This window comes from Gnatocerus cornutus, unplaced genomic scaffold, assembly GCF_029298725.1.
Source record: "Gnatocerus cornutus isolate USDA-ARS CGAHR unplaced genomic scaffold, icGnaCorn1.1 ctg00000023.1, whole genome shotgun sequence".
Classification (NCBI taxonomy): Eukaryota; Metazoa; Arthropoda; class Insecta; order Coleoptera; family Tenebrionidae; genus Gnatocerus; species Gnatocerus cornutus.
Genome location: NW_028275375.1, coordinates 1,994,361 through 2,010,430, shown reverse-complemented (window position 1 = coordinate 2,010,430; position 16,070 = coordinate 1,994,361). Strand labels below are relative to the sequence as shown.

General features: G+C 33.0%; 3 protein-coding genes across 5 annotated transcripts in view; 1 reads left to right on the top strand and 2 right to left on the bottom strand.

Annotated features, from left to right (window-relative positions):
• Positions 1-124: 124 nt before the first annotated feature.
• Positions 125-1,615, bottom strand: LOC148166318 (malate dehydrogenase, cytoplasmic-like). The gene is made up of 2 exons (XM_088049273.1): positions 1,440-1,615; positions 125-1,376 (listed from the first exon to the last, which is right to left on the bottom strand). Exons 1-2 carry the CDS (start codon positions 1,440-1,442, stop codon positions 381-383), a joined length of 999 nt encoding a protein of 332 aa, XP_087905399.1. The 5' UTR covers positions 1,443-1,615; the 3' UTR covers positions 125-380.
• Positions 1,616-2,477: 862 nt separating this feature from the next.
• On the top strand, positions 2,478-4,831 carry LOC148166317 (uncharacterized). 2 transcript variants are annotated; one of them, XM_088048714.1, is made up of 7 exons: positions 2,478-2,570; positions 2,883-2,973; positions 3,021-3,140; positions 3,189-3,321; positions 3,369-3,461; positions 4,074-4,202; positions 4,280-4,831. In XM_088048714.1, the coding sequence occupies exons 2-7, from the start codon at positions 2,905-2,907 to the stop codon at positions 4,699-4,701; spliced, it is 966 nt and encodes a 321-aa protein (XP_087904840.1). In that variant the 5' UTR covers positions 2,478-2,570; positions 2,883-2,904; the 3' UTR covers positions 4,702-4,831. The 2 variants fall into 2 exon arrangements, with proteins under 2 accessions (XP_087904840.1, XP_087904839.1); XM_088048713.1 differs by lacking the exon at positions 2,478-2,570 and adding an exon at positions 2,578-2,719.
• Positions 4,832-7,400: 2,569 nt separating this feature from the next.
• LOC148166315 (paired box protein Pax-6-like) overlaps positions 7,401-16,070 on the bottom strand; it is a 70,367-nt gene continuing 61,697 nt past the window's right edge. For both annotated transcript variants that reach the window (XM_088048687.1, XM_088048688.1), the window contains exons 8-9: positions 7,911-8,158; positions 7,401-7,859 (exon numbers count right to left, since the gene is read on the bottom strand). In XM_088048687.1, the coding sequence (XP_087904813.1) occupies positions 7,774-7,859; positions 7,911-8,158 (334 nt within the window). In that variant the 3' untranslated portion in view covers positions 7,401-7,773. The remainder of the gene's footprint in view (positions 7,860-7,910; positions 8,159-16,070) is intronic.

Sequence of the window (16,070 nt, the reverse complement as noted above, 5' to 3'; positions counted from 1 at the left end):
TTTTTCCTTACAGTAGAAAAAATTATCCGCTGGTGCCTTGACAGCGGTGCCAACAGACCTCAAGAAAGTCACTAGATTCAAAATTTGACCGGGTGTTAATTAATCAATTAATTAAAAACAATAGTACTAATTAACAATTATAATCAACAACTAATTAAGGTAGTTGCGTTATATTTATACCATGCCACAATTAACCTAACAGGAAAAAATGCAAAAAAAGCCTTAACAAATCAAACTAGTCACAGAAATAAAATTTTTTGGTTTCGGACTAAAACAGTATAAAAATAAAATTTGGCAATCATATACGACCTCTACTTGGGACTTTAGTAAAAACCCCTAAAATCCCATTCCAGTTTGAGTTATTAAAGCTTGTTTGCTAGTCATGCGCCAATGATGGAGTTGGCTTCGCCTCTCTCCTCCTCCAGTTCTTTTCCGGTGGTCTCCAACATCTTCCTAGCAAAGTCATCAATGGAGAGTCCCTGGACAATTGACCACTTCTTGTTGCTGATGGTGACAGGGAACGAAAAAACGACGTCTTTGGGAGTTCCGTAACTCCCATCACTCACAACTCCCATCGAAACGAATTTCCCAGGAGTTGTACCATTAAACCAGTCCTTCATGTGGTCACCGGCGGCTTTAGCCGCCGACATGGCCGAAGACATCTTTCTGGCGTTGATAACCGCAGCTCCTCGCTTTTGCACTGTTTCCACGAAAACAGAACGCAGCCAAGTGTCGTCGCCAACGGCCTCTCTAACTCCAACTTCCTTTCCTTGGTTGACGACTTTTCCATGGGAGGCGTCGGGGAACTGAGTGGAGGAGTGATTCCCCCAAATGATAACATTAGAGACTTGTGCGACTGGGAGGTGCAGCTTTGCGGCAATTTGAGCTTGGGCGCGGTTCTGGTCGAGTCTGGTCATTGCAGTGAAGTTCTCCCTGGGGATTGAGGGGGCGAATTTCGAGCAAATCAAAGCGTTGGTGTTGGCGGGGTTTCCCACAACCAGGACTTTCACGTCTTTGTTGGCGAATTTGTCGATTGCGGCTCCTTGCTCTTTGAAGATTTTCACGTTGGCGGAGAGGAGGTCTTTGCGTTCCATGCCTTGTTTGCGCGGCATGGCCCCCACAAGGAAGGCTGCGACCACGTCTTTGAAGGCTACAGCGGGGTCGGCGGTAGGGACGACTTCCCGGAGTAAGGGAAGGGCGCAGTCTGCCAGCTCCATGACGACGCCTTCTAGCACCCCCATCATGGGGGGAATGTCAAGAAGGTGGAGAATCAGGGGCTGATTGGGGCCGAACACGTCGCCCTTGGCGATAATGTAGAGCAGGGAATAGGCGATTTGACCCGCGGCTCCTGTGACGACGACACGAATTGGTTCAGACTGGAAATTACATAATGGAAGGACAAATCAGACAAATTCAAGGAGGAAATGAAGAGAACTTACCATTTTGCTGCTGGCTTGTGAGCTCTCTGAAAATATTTGTCCTTTGAGACCTTGGCGGCGTCTTTCCCTATTTATCACTAGTTAGTGAATGATAAATATGACGTCCTTTGACCCCTCTCACGACTTTTCACTTAAACAAACGAATACGGGATGTCAACCAGCTCATTTATCATTGGTTTAGCAGTGGCGCGGAATTAGAAAGCACCAATCAACGGGTTGTTTTTGAACGGAAATAAAGGGTACCTGTTCAAGTATTTTATTTGCGATAATTGCCGGTAATCGAACTGGGGATTAATTTTCTAATATGACCGCACTTGTAAAAGTACAGAGATTAACGATTCGTTAATTTTTACACAAATAAAATGAGATTACCTACATTATGGACACTCTTATCGCAGTTACATGCTTGAAAAGATTTTACCTTGATTTACATGATTTTATCAAATAATTTAAAAATAATAATAAGTTATCAAGATAATTTGGCATCAAAACGGCTATTGATTTTGTTTGGCATGTCGTGTTCGAATCTCAAATTTGAAGTTAAAAAAAACAAGGCTCTAAATCTAACTCGCTCAATATCTCGGAAACTATTACAGATATTGAGATGCGGTTTACGCCATCGTTTTTCTCGCAATTTTTTACATAAAAATAGTTTTGAGATTTTCCAGAAGTCGAAAGTTGCAATTTTTCGCGAAAATTCATGACTATGCCAAACTTCTGATATCTCGCTTATTTTTTGGTGTAAACTTGAGTTATTTACATCAGTGCACGCAGAATTTTGCGCAGATTCCAAATCTGGGATTTAAATTCAAATCTGATAACAAATAACTGAGTTATGGTCGATTTAAGTTTCGGATAGTGAATACTCAGTTTAAATTTTCTGGATTCTCGTTGCAGTTTTTAGATGTGTGTTTCCCCTAAACGTTTCTACAATTTTCTAAATTTTTATTAAACTATCCATAATTTGTATTCTTTAAAATGTCCTTTAATTTTTTCTGTGATTGTAACGCCATAAATCTCCGCGCTCCCGCCATTATTCAAATTTGACACTGTTGACATATCTCCGCCTCTGCAGGTACCAATATTTCCTGTTCTCCACAAAAAATAAAAGGTCACGTATTTTCTTGTAAGGTAAGCTGTCAATGATTTTTTTAAGTCAGATAAGACTCTTTTTTCGGAAAAAACGAGTGAAAAATTTAAACAGTGCCAATGGATAACCGCGTTTGTTCCTTTTCAAAATTTCTTAGTCCCAAAGACAAAATGCCCGAAAACTACTACTGGTAACGTAATCTCGCCAAAACAGTTTTGGAGATCGTTAATTATCTCAGTTTGAACGTTTAATGAGTCTCTGCGGTCACATTACTGCAATGCAGTCCCCACAAACTACGCTTTTCTAACATAACCTCAAAATTTTTCATGCTCTCATGGTGTGTTTCTTTGCAGCCGAGACAACTTTTTCCAGAAAATGACAGATCTAGAATCGCCGAGGAAAAACAATGATTGTTATTTCTATTATTATTCAACGTGTGCAAAGGTAAATTCCCCAAATTCATTACCATATGTGATCTTGTTGTCTTTAAGGGTGATAACTGCACGTTTCGCCACGAACCTTCTGCTTTAGGCTGTGAAACAATGTGCTCCTTCTGGAAAGAAGGCAAATGCTTGAATGTCCACTGCAACTTCCGACACATGGAGCTAAGAGTGAGTTTTTCTCGTTGTTCGCCCCCTTTTACCCCCTTTTCTGTGTAGAAAAATCGGAAGGCTATACCGTGTTACTGGGAATCTCAACCCGGGGGCTGCTTAAAACCTCACTGTCCTTTCCTCCACCAAACTGCGAAAGCTGCAGCTGAAGCTAATGAAAGCAAATCAGACTCAGGAACAGGTAGTTTAACTTAGTTAGTTTGATGGGGGCTCATGATTGTTTTGCAGAGTCCGCGAATAACTCAATGAGTGAGAAACTACACTTAAGTGAGAAGAGTTTTAAGACGCCCGTTGACTCTTTGGTTGTTAATTTTGAAGAAGGTATGCAGCTAGTAAAGTAATTTTTAAGAAACAAGTATTTATAGTGTTTTGGAATGTGTTGTTGCGTTTGTTTGTAAAAAGTTTACGTTTTGTTATGTTCCTACTTTGCCATGGCCAAATCTACGAACTTTTCCGTGAAAATTCGAAGAGCGCACCAAATTCACAGTATTTCTCTTCTGATTTTTACAGGAACTGTTCTAATTAGGGGTGCATTCTTGTATAAAGGGAAGCGGGGGATATATTATACAATGTAGTATTTATTAATAGAAATGTATGTAATCTCACCATGTTATTGTACATATAGCAAAATTTTAGTTGCATAATGACAAGTATTTTGCCATATGCACAAAATCTGACTGTACTGTAAAACAGAAGTGTTAATTTTGTTATATGGTATTTATTGAATCAGAATTTAGTTATATTTTTTATATACACACTACGATTGTTACATTGTTTCCAAATCCAAGTTTTTGGTACTTATCCTAGAGTGCTTCAGTTGTACATTAAAAAAAGAAATTAAAGTTGTTTTGTACCAATCTTGTCTTTCTTTTCTGCAAGAATGCATCCCGACCGCCCCCACTGTTATTTTTTACTAGCGATGTGTTCTTGCAGAATCTGATAACGAATCGGCTCCAACAAACTCTCCAGTAAAGCCTCCACATCGTGTTAAAGTCAAAACGCTCGAAGAAATCAAACTGGAGAAAATACAAGCGGAATCCGCCGCATACTACTCATATCCAGGTAATACCACGCTACTCGTAGATAAAACATTGTATTGAACTCGGGTGTAATTACTAATATTAACACACTAATTTAAGAAGGTGAAAACGTGGACGATTTGCGTCAGAGGATCTGGGACCGTCTCTCGTCAAAGAAACGACCTCTTGAGCCTCTACCTGTTGGACCGTCCAAGAAGAAGAAGTCCTCGGATGTTGGCGAAATCAAAATTAAGACGCTTGAAGAGATCCGAGCGGAACGAACCAAGAATACCATTTGTGATAGTTTTGTTAGTAGCAGTACGGAGGATCGTGAAGAGGTGAAGAAGCCTAAAGTTACAAGAATTAAGTTGAGGAGGCCGCAGATGAAAGAGGACGAGCCGATGGTGGAGTTGGAGAGTCAGAGTGGCACAAAGACAGTGGATGAGGTGTTGTTGTTGCAAGATGACGATGAGGCCTCTAATGTTAGTCTTAAGGACGAAGAGAGGCTGTTGAATGAACTTGATGATTTTCTACAAGACTGAGTTATTGTAAACTGGCGAATTGACTTTATTTTTATGAGTTTAGTTCTATTTTGTATTACTTATTTTAGTTATTATTAACCGCTCTGTACAAAACTTTGATCTATATTTTTCAAAATATGTGTTAAGTACGGATTTGGGTCTTATTTTAAATTACCAAACAAATAAAGTGAGTATGTCTATTTCGGAATTGGGATAATCCAAAAATCTCTGTAATGCGACAGTGTAACTCCTCTGGCAGTTTTAATGCAAAAACAATGAAATTTTCGAAGGAAATTGCCTGGGACATGTCAATTAACCGTGTCAAAATACAGAATTCTAGGGCCAAAAGGGCAGATTTTGGAAATTTTTATATAAAAAGTGAACCAAAAATTTTGTAACGTGATAACTCGGGTAGTGTTAATTAATGTTAAAGCCGTGAAATTTAAGAGGGATGTTAGGTACCTTTGACATTCTAATGAGTTCAAGTTTCCAAAGGACGAATTTTGGAAATTTTTGTATTTAGTTCGAACGAAAATTTAGTCCCTCTTGAATTAAAAGGTGTAACTTTGGCGGTTTTAGGGCTAAAAGGATGAAATTTAAGGGCGAAATTATCTATGATATGCTAATTTTTTGTGTAAAGTTACAGAATTTTAGAGCCAAAAAGACCGATTTTAGAAATTTTTGTAATTAAAGTCAACAGAAAATATTGTGTTTTGAATAAAAACTTATAACTCGGGCAGTTTTAATGCTAATTCAATGAAATTTTCTGGGGAAATTGCCTCAAATATGACAATTAAGTGTGTCAAGTTACAGTGTTATAGAGCCAAAAAGACAAATTTTGGACGTTTTTATATTTGGATCGAACCAAAAATTTTGTCTTTTTTAATTAAAAGGTGCAACTTTTGCGGTTTTTGGATTAAAACAATGGAATTTAAAGGCGAAATTATCTCTGATATTCTAATTATCTGTATAAAGTTAAAGAATTTTACAACCAAAAAAAATCGATTTTCGAAATTTTTATATTTAAAGTCAACAGAAAATTTTGTATTTTGAATAAAAACATGTAACTCGGGCAGTTTTAATGCTAACTCAATGAAATTTTCCAAGGAAATTGCCTCGGAAATGCCAATTAAGTGTGTCAAGTCACAGTGTTATCGAGCCAATAAGACAGGTTTTGGAAATTTTTTAATTAAAAGTGAATCGAAAATTTTGTATTTTGGATTCATGCGTGTAAATCGGGCAGTTTCAATACTAGAACTATGAAATTTAATAGGGATAGTACTTTTGACATTCTGATTGGGTTTGCTAAGTTTCAAAACTATAGAGTCAATAAAACAAATTTTGGAAAATTTTATATCAAACTGAAAATTTGGTCTCTTTTGAATTAAAAAGTGTAACTTTGTCGATTTTAAGGCTCAAACCATGAAATATAAAGGCGCTATCATCTTTGATTTGCTTATTAACGGTGTCAAATTGCAAAATTATAGAGTCCAAAAGACCGATTTTGCGAATTTTTGTATTAGAAGTAAACCAAAAATTTTGTGTTTCGAATTAAATCGTGTAAATCGGGCAGTTTCAATGCTACAGCAATAAAATTTAAGAGAAAGATTACTCCTAATATCTCAATTAAAATTGCGAAGTTACAAAATAATAGAGTCGAAAAGACAAATTTTGGAAATTTTCTTATTTAAAGCGAACAGAAAATTTTGGGTATTGAATTAACACGTGTAAATCGGTCAGTTTTGATGCTATATCAATGAAATTTAAGAGGGATTTTATCTTTGACATGACTATTAACTGTGTTTAGTTACAAATTATAGAGCGAAAATGACAGATTTTAGAAATTTTGATATTAGAAGTGAATCCAAAAATTTTGTATTTCGAATGAACCGTGTAAATCGGGCAGTTTCAATGTCACAGCTATAAAATTTAAGGGAAAGATTATTCCTGATATGTTGATTAAAAGGGCGAAGTTTTAGAATTATAGAGCTGAAAAGAAAAATTTTAGAAATTTTCGTATTTAAAGCGAACAGAATTTTTTTTGTCTTGAGAACACGTGTACATCGGGTAGTTTTAATGCTAAAGAGGGATATTACGTTTGATATGCTTATTAACTGTGTCAAATTACGAAATTATAGAGCCAAAAGTACAGATTTTAAAAATTTTAATATTAAAAATGAATCGAAAAATTTTGGTTTCGAAATTAATCGTGTAAATCGGGCAGTTTTAATGCTTCCACAATTAAATTTAAGAGAAAAATTACCCCTGACGTGGTAATTAAAAGTGGGAAGTTAAAAAATTATAGAGCCAAAAAAAATTTGGAAAATTTTTGTAATTAGAGCGAAGCAGAAAATTTTGTATCTTGAATTAACACGTGTAAATCGGGCAGTTTTGACGCTACAGCAATGAAATTTATGAGAGATATTATCGTAGATATGCCTATTAACTGTGTCAAGTTACAAAATTCTAGAACCAAAAAGAAAAATTTTGGAAATTTTCATATTTAAAGCGACCAGAAAAATTTAGTGTCTTGAGTTAACACGTGTAAATCGGGCAGTTTAGATGCTACAGCAATGAAATTTAAGAGGGATATTACCTTTGAAATAGCAATAAACTGTGCCAAGTTACAAATTTATAGAACCAAAAGGGCAGATTTAGGCAATTTTTATATTAAAAGTGAACCGAGAAGTGCTGATCCGGTCCTAAAAAAAGCTCGCCTAGATCATCAATATGATTTATTTACACACAATAAAAAAGAATTTGATAAAAACAATTGTTATAAATTACTAAACTAATATTCACATTAAAAAATATTTTACAAAATCACATGCACGTAGTCTTCTATTTAAACAGAAATCTTGATATGGGTGTCGTTACACAAAAAAAAAGGAAAAAATGTTGTATTTTACATGATCACATATACACAAAGAATGATCAAAATATGAATTGTACACTAACTCTTTGGAATGAATGATTTTTGGGACAATTCTGGCATCATTCTTAGTTTCCAATGAAGTTTGAATTTGAAAAAGTTCAACAATACTATAAAGGGTAAGACAACATTTATGCCAAAATCATTTAGGTCCACCAAGGTCACTGTAAACGAGGCCAATACTGGGACGTCATGTCAGTCTGCCCGGGAACTGCAATGGGAACGGAGACTCCAGGAGATATCAATCCTAAAAAAAAGAGTTAAACTAACACTCTCTCCACTAAAACGATTGTTTAACCAGTTGAAGAAGTCCCGTTGGTGTTGTACTGATGTCCGTTCATCTGGTAAGGTTGTGTGGGGCTGCAGGGCGAAGGCCTCGACCCATATCCTATTCCCAGATCGTAACTCGGGGGGCGCCCCATGCAATACCCGCTCATTGCGCCCCCCATTCCCGGACTCTCTCTCTGTTGCAAACAAGCCCCTGGGGAAGGTCCCATGGTCGTGCCAAGTCCCCCATGGCTGAACGTCGACATCGACGACATGGAACTAATAATAAAAGTTAAAAATTAAAAGTTAAAATTTGGGGAAGTTACTAATTTAGAGTTGTATATTAACTCCACCAAATTGCAAAATTTTAGAGCAAATGACACAAATTTTAGGAATTTTTAGTTTTGAGACCTAGTAAAAAATTTCCGCATCCTTCAAAAAAATTCGTAATTTTTGTAATTTTAGTGCTACAACTATGAAATTTGGGAAAATTAATATTTTTAAGACGTTTATTAACTCTACTAAATTGCAAAATTGTGGAGGCAAAGACACAAAAGTTAGAAATTTTTATGTTTGAGACCAAGCAAAAAGTTCCCAAATTCTCCACTAAAATTCTAAAATTCGTAATTTTAGTAATTTTGGTGGTACGGCTATCAAATTTGGGCAAGTTACTATTTTTAAGTCGTGTATTGACTCTACCAAATTACAAAATTGTGGAGCAAAAGACACAGAAATTAGAAATTTTTATTTCTAAGACTAAGCAAAAATTTCCCACAACCTCCAAAAAATTCGTAACTTTGGTAATTTTAGTGCAACAACTATAAAATTAGGGGAAGTTACTAATATAAAGTTGTATATTAGCTCCACTAAATTGCAAAATTGTGGAGCAAAAGACACAGATTTTAGGAATGTTTAGTTTTGAGACCAAGCAAAGAGTTTCCGCATCTTGCAAAAAAATTCGTAATTTTTGTAATTTTAGTGCTACAACTATGAAATTTGGGAAAATTAAATATTTTTAAGACGTTTATTAACTCTACTAAATTGCAAAATTGTGGAGGCAAAGACACAAAAGTTAGAAATTTTTATGTTTGAGACCAAGCAAAAAGTTCCCAAATTCTCCACTAAAATTCTAAAATTCGTAATTTTAGTAATTTTGGTGGTACGGCTATCAAATTTGGGCAAGTTACTATTTTTAAGTCGTGTATTGACTCTACCAAATTACAAAATTGTGGAGCAAAAGACACAGAAATTTTTATTTTTATTTTTAAGACTAAGCAAAAATTTCCCACAACCTCCAAAAAAATTCGTAACTTTGGTAATTTTAGTGCTACAACTATAAAATTAGGGGAAGTTACTAATTTAGAGTTCTGTAGTAACTTCACCAAATTGCAAAATTTTGGAGCAAAAGACACAGATTTTATAAATTTTTAGTTTTGACACCAAGCAAAGAGTTTCCGCACCTTGCAAAAAAATTCTTAATTTTTGTAATTTTAGTGCTACAACTATGAAATTTGGGAAAATTAATATTTGTAAGACGTTTATTAACTCTACTAAATTGCAAAATTGTGGAGCCAAAGACACAAAAGTTAGAAATTTTTATGTTTGAGACCAAGCAAAAAGTTCCCAGATCCTCCACTAAAATTCGTAATTTTAGTAATTTTGGTGGTACGGCTATCAAATTTGGGCAAGTTACTATTTTTGAGTCGTGTATTGACTCTACCAAATTACAAAATTGTGGAGCAAAAGACACAGAAATTAGAAATTTTTATTTCTAAGACTAAGCAAAAATTTCCCACAACCTCCAAAAAATTCGTAACTTTGGTAATTTTAGTGTTACAACTATAAAATTAGGGGAAGTTACTAATTTAGAGTTGTATATTAACTCCACTAAATTGCAAAATTTTGGAGCAAAAGACACAGATTTTAGGAATTTTTAGTTTTGAGACCAAGCAAAGAGTTTCCGTACCTTGCAAAAAAATTCGTATTTTTTGTAATTTTAGTGCTACAACTATGAAATTTGGGAAAATTAATATTTTTAAGACGTTTATTAACTCTACTAAATTGCAAAATTGTGGAGCCAAAGACACAAAAGTTAGAAATTTTTAGGTTTGAGACCAAGCAAAAAGTTCCCAGATCCTCCACTAAAATTCGTAATTTTAGTAATTTTGGTGGTACGGCTATCAAATTTGGGCAAATTACTATTTTTGAGTCGTGTATTGATTCTACCAAATTACAAAATTGTGGAGCAAAAGACACAGAAATTAGAAATTTTTATTTCTAAGACTAAGCAAAAATTTCCCACAACCTCCAAAAAATTCGTAACTTTGGTAATTTTAGTGCAACAACTATAAAATTAGGGGAAGTTACTAATTTAGAGTTGTATATTAACTCCACTAAATTGCAAAATTTTGGAGCAAAAGACACAGATTTTAGGAATTTTTAGTTTTGAGACCAAGCAAAGAGTTTCCGCATCTTGCAAAAAAATTCGTAATTTTTGTAATTTTAGTGCTACAACTATGAAATTTGGGAAAATTAATATTTTTAAGACGTTTATTAACTCTACTAAATTGCAAAATTGTGGAGCCAAAGACACAAAAGTTAGAAATTTTTATGTTTGAGATCAAGCAAAAAGTTCCCAGATCCTCCACTAAAATTCGTAATTTTAGTAATTTTGGTGGTACGGCTATCAAATTTGGGCAAGTTACTATTTTTGAGTCGTGTATTGACTCTACCAAATTACAAAATTGTGGAGCAAAAGACACAGAAATTAGAAATTTTTATTTCTAAGACTAAGCAAAAATTTCCCACAACCTCCAAAAAATTCGTAACTTTGGTAATTTTAGTGCAACAACTATAAAATTAGGGGAAGTTACTAATATAAAGTTGTATATTAGCTCCACTAAATTGCAAAATTGTGGAGCAAAAGACACAGATTTTAGGAATGTTTAGTTTTGAGACCAAGCAAAGAGTTTCCGCATCTTGCAAAAAAATTCGTAATTTTTGTAATTTTAGTGCTACAACTATGAAATTTGGGAAAATTAAATATTTTTAAGACGTTTATTAACTCTACTAAATTGCAAAATTGTGGAGGCAAAGACACAAAAGTTAGAAATTTTTATGTTTGAGACCAAGCAAAAAGTTCCCAAATTCTCCACTAAAATTCTAAAATTCGTAATTTTAGTAATTTTGGTGGTACGGCTATCAAATTTGGGCAAGTTACTATTTTTAAGTCGTGTATTGACTCTACCAAATTACAAAATTGTGGAGCAAAAGACACAGAAATTTTTATTTTTATTTTTAAGACTAAGCAAAAATTTCCCACAACCTACAAAAAAATTCGTAACTTTGGTAATTTTAGTGCTACAACTATGAAATTTGGGAAAATTAATATTTGTAAGACGTTTATTAACTCTACTAAATTGCAAAATTGTGGAGCCAAAGACACAAAAGTTAGAAATTTTTATGTTTGAGACCAAGCAAAAAGTTCCCAGATCCTCCACTAAAATTCGTAATTTTAGTAATTTTGGTGGTACGGCTATCAAATTTGGGCAAGTTACTATTTTTGAGTCGTGTATTGACTCTACCAAATTACAAAATTGTGGAGCAAAAGACACAGAAATTAGAAATTTTTATTTTTAAGACTCAGCAAAAATTTCCCACAACCTCCAAAAAAATTCGTAACTTTGGTAATTTTAGTGCAACAACTATAAAATTAGGGGAAGTTACTAATATAGAGTTGTATATTAGCTCCACTAAATTACAAAATTTTGGAGCAAAAGACACAGATTTTAGGAATTTTTAGTTTTGAGACCAAGCAAAGAGTTTCCGCACCTTGCAAAAAAATTCTTAATTTTTGTAATTTTAGTGCTACAACTATAAAATTTGGGAAAATTAATATTTTTAAGACGTTTATTAACTCTACTAAATTGCAAAATTGTGGAGCCAAAGACACAAAAGTTAGAAATTTTTAGGTTTGTGACCAAGCAAAAAGTTCCCAGATCCTCCACTAAAATTCGTAATTTTAGTAATTTTGGTGGTACGGCTATCAAATTTGAGCAAGTTACTATTTTTGAGTTGTGTATTGACTCTACCAAATTACAAAATTGTGGAGCAAAAGACACAGAAATTAGAAATTTTTATTTTTAAGACTAAGCAAAAATTTCCCACAATCTCCAAAAAAATTCGTAACTTTGGTAATTTTAGTGTTACAACTATAAAATTAGGGGAAGTTACTAATTTAGAGTTGTATATTAACTCCACCAAATTGCAAAATTTTGGAGCAAAAGACACAGATTTTAGGAATTTTTAGTTTTGGGACCAAGCAAAGAGTTTCCGCATCTTGCAAAAAAATTCGTAATTTTTGTAATTTTAATGCTACAACTATGAAATTTGGGAAAATTAATATTTTTAAGACGTTTATTAACTCTACTAAATTGCAAAATTGTGGAGCCAAAGACACAAAAGTTAGAAATTTTTAGGTTTGTGACCAAGCAAAAAGTTCCCAGATCCTCCACTAAAATTCGTAATTTTAGTAATTTTGGTGGTACGGCTATCAAATTTGAGCAAGTTACTATTTTTGAGTCGTGTATTGACTCTACCAAATTACAAAATTGTGGAGCAAAAGACACAGAAATTAGAAATTTTTATTTTTAAGACTAAGCAAAAATTTCCCACAATCTCCAAAAAAATTCGTAACTTTGGTAATTTTAGTGTTACAACTATAAAATTAGGGGAAGTTACTAATTTAGAGTTGTATATTAACTCCACCAAATTGCAAAATTTTGGAGCAAAAGACACAGATTTTAGGAATTTTTAGTTTTGGGACCAAGCAAAGAGTTTCCGCATCTTGCAAAAAAATTCGTAATTTTTGTAATTTTAGTGCTACAACTATGAAATTTAGGAAAATTAATATTTTTAAGACGTTTATTAACTCTACTAAATTGCAAAATTGTGGAGCCAAAGACACAAAAGTTAGAAATTTTTATGTTTGAGATCAAGCAAAAAGTTCCCAGATCCTCCACTAAAATTCGTAATTTTAGTAATTTTGGTGGTACGGCTATCAAATTTGGGCAAATTACTATTTTTGAGTCGTGTATTGATTCTACCAAATTACAAAATTGTGGAGCAAAAGACACAGAAATTAGAAATTTTTATTTCTAAGACTAAGCAAAAATTTCCCACAACCTCCAAAAAATTCGTAACTTTGGTAATTTTAGTGCAACAACTATAAAATTAGGGGAAGTTACTAAATTAGAGTTGTATATTAACTCCACTAAATTGCAAAATTTTGGAGCAAAAGACACAGATTTTAGGAATTTTTAGTTTTGGGACCAAGCAAAGAGTTTCTGCACCTTGCAAAAAAATTCGTAACTTTGGTAATTTTAGTGCAACAACTATAAAATTAGGGAAAGTTACTAATTTAGAGTTGTATATTAACTCCACTAAATTGCAAAATTTTGGAGCAAAAGACACAGATTTTATAAATTTTTAGTTTTGAGACCAAGCAAAGAGTTTCCGCATCTTGCAAAAAAATCCGTAATTTTTGTAATTTTAGTGCTACAACTATGAAATTTGGGAAAATTAATATTTTTAAGACGTTTATTAACTCTATTAAATTGCAAAATTGTGGAGCCAAAGACACAAACGTTAGAAATTTTTATGTTTGAGACCAAGCAAAAAGTTCCCAGATCCTCCACTAAAATTCGTAATTTTAGTAATTTTGGTGGTACGGCTATCAAATTTGGGCAAGTTACTATTTTTGAGTCGTGTATTGACTTTACCAAATTACAAAATTGTGGAGCAAAAGACACAGAAATTAGAAATTTTTATTTCTAAGACTAAGCAAAAATTTCCCACAACCTCCAAAAAATTCGTAACTTTGGTAATTTTAGTGCAACAACTATAAAATTAGGGGAAGTTACTAATTTAGAGTTGTATATTAACTCCACTAAATTGCAAAATTTTGGAGCAAAAGACACAGATTTTAGGAATTTTTAGTTTTGGGACCAAGCAAAGAGTTTCTGCACCTTGCAAAAAAATTCGTAATTTTTGTAATTTTAGTGCTACAACTATGAAATTTGGGAAAATTAATATTTTTAAGACGTTTATTAACTCTACTAAATTGCAAAATTGTGGAGGCAAAGACACAAAAGTTAGAAATTTTTATGTTTGAGACCAAGCAAAAAGTTCCCAAATTCTCCACTAAAATTCTAAAATTCGTAATTTTAGTAATTTTGGTGGTACGGCTATCAAATTTGGGCAAGTTACTATTTTTAAGTCGTGTATTGACTCTACCAAATTACAAAATTGTGGAGCAAAAGACACAGAAATTAGAAATTTTTATTTCTAAGACTAAGCAAAAATTTCCCACAACCTCCAAAAAATTCGTAACTTTGGTAATTTTAGTGCAACAACTATAAAATTAGGGGAAGTTACTAATATAAAGTTGTATATTAGCTCCACTAAATTGCAAAATTGTGGAGCAAAAGACACAGATTTTAGGAATGTTTAGTTTTGAGACCAAGCAAAGAGTTTCCGCATCTTGCAAAAAAATTCGTAATTTTTGTAATTTTAGTGCTACAACTATGAAATTTGGGAAAATTAAATATTTTTAAGACGTTTATTAACTCTACTAAATTGCAAAATTGTGGAGGCAAAGACACAAAAGTTAGAAATTTTTATGTTTGAGACCAAGCAAAAAGTTCCCAAATTCTCCACTAAAATTCTAAAATTCGTAATTTTAGTAATTTTGGTGGTACGGCTATCAAATTTGGGCAAGTTACTATTTTTAAGTCGTGTATTGACTCTACCAAATTACAAAATTGTGGAGCAAAAGACACAGAAATTTTTATTTTTATTTTTAAGACTAAGCAAAAATTTCCCACAACCTACAAAAAAATTCGTAACTTTGGTAATTTTAGTGCTACAACTATGAAATTTGGGAAAATTAATATTTGTAAGACGTTTATTAACTCTACTAAATTGCAAAATTGTGGAGCCAAAGACACAAAAGTTAGAAATTTTTATGTTTGAGACCAAGCAAAAAGTTCCCAGATCCTCCACTAAAATTCGTAATTTTAGTAATTTTGGTGGTACGGCTATCAAATTTGGGCAAGTTACTATTTTTGAGTCGTGTATTGACTCTACCAAATTACAAAATTGTGGAGCAAAAGACACAGAAATTAGAAATTTTTATTTTTAAGACTCAGCAAAAATTTCCCACAACCTCCAAAAAAATTCGTAACTTTGGTAATTTTAGTGCAACAACTATAAAATTAGGGGAAGTTACTAATATAGAGTTGTATATTAGCTCCACTAAATTACAAAATTTTGGAGCAAAAGACACAGATTTTAGGAATTTTTAGTTTTGAGACCAAGCAAAGAGTTTCCGCACCTTGCAAAAAAATTCTTAATTTTTGTAATTTTAGTGCTACAACTATAAAATTTGGGAAAATTAATATTTTTAAGACGTTTATTAACTCTACTAAATTGCAAAATTGTGGAGCCAAAGACACAAAAGTTAGAAATTTTTAGGTTTGTGACCAAGCAAAAAGTTCCCAGATCCTCCACTAAAATTCGTAATTTTAGTAATTTTGGTGGTACGGCTATCAAATTTGAGCAAGTTACTATTTTTGAGTCGTGTATTGACTCTACCAAATTACAAAATTGTGGAGCAAAAGACACAGAAATTAGAAATTTTTATTTTTAAGACTAAGCAAAAATTTCCCACAATCTCCAAAAAAATTCGTAACTTTGGTAATTTTAGTGTTACAACTATAAAATTAGGGGAAGTTACTAATTTAGAGTTGTATATTAACTCCACCAAATTGCAAAATTTTGGAGCAAAAGACACAGATTTTATAAATTTTTAGTTTTGAGACCAAGCAAAGAGTTTCCGCATCTTGCAAAAAAATCCGTAATTTTTGTAATTTTAGTGCTACAACTATGAAATTTGGGAAAATTAATATTTTTAAGACGTTTATTAACTCTACTAAATTGCAAAATTGTGGAGCCAAAGACACAAAAGTTAGAAATTTTTATGTTTTAGACCAAGCAAAAAGTTCCCAGATCCTCCACTAAAATTCGTAATTTTTGTAATTTTGGTGGTACGGCTATCAAATTTGGGCAAGTTACTATTTTTGAGTCGTGTATTAACTCTACTAAATTACAAAATTGTGGAGCAAAAGACACA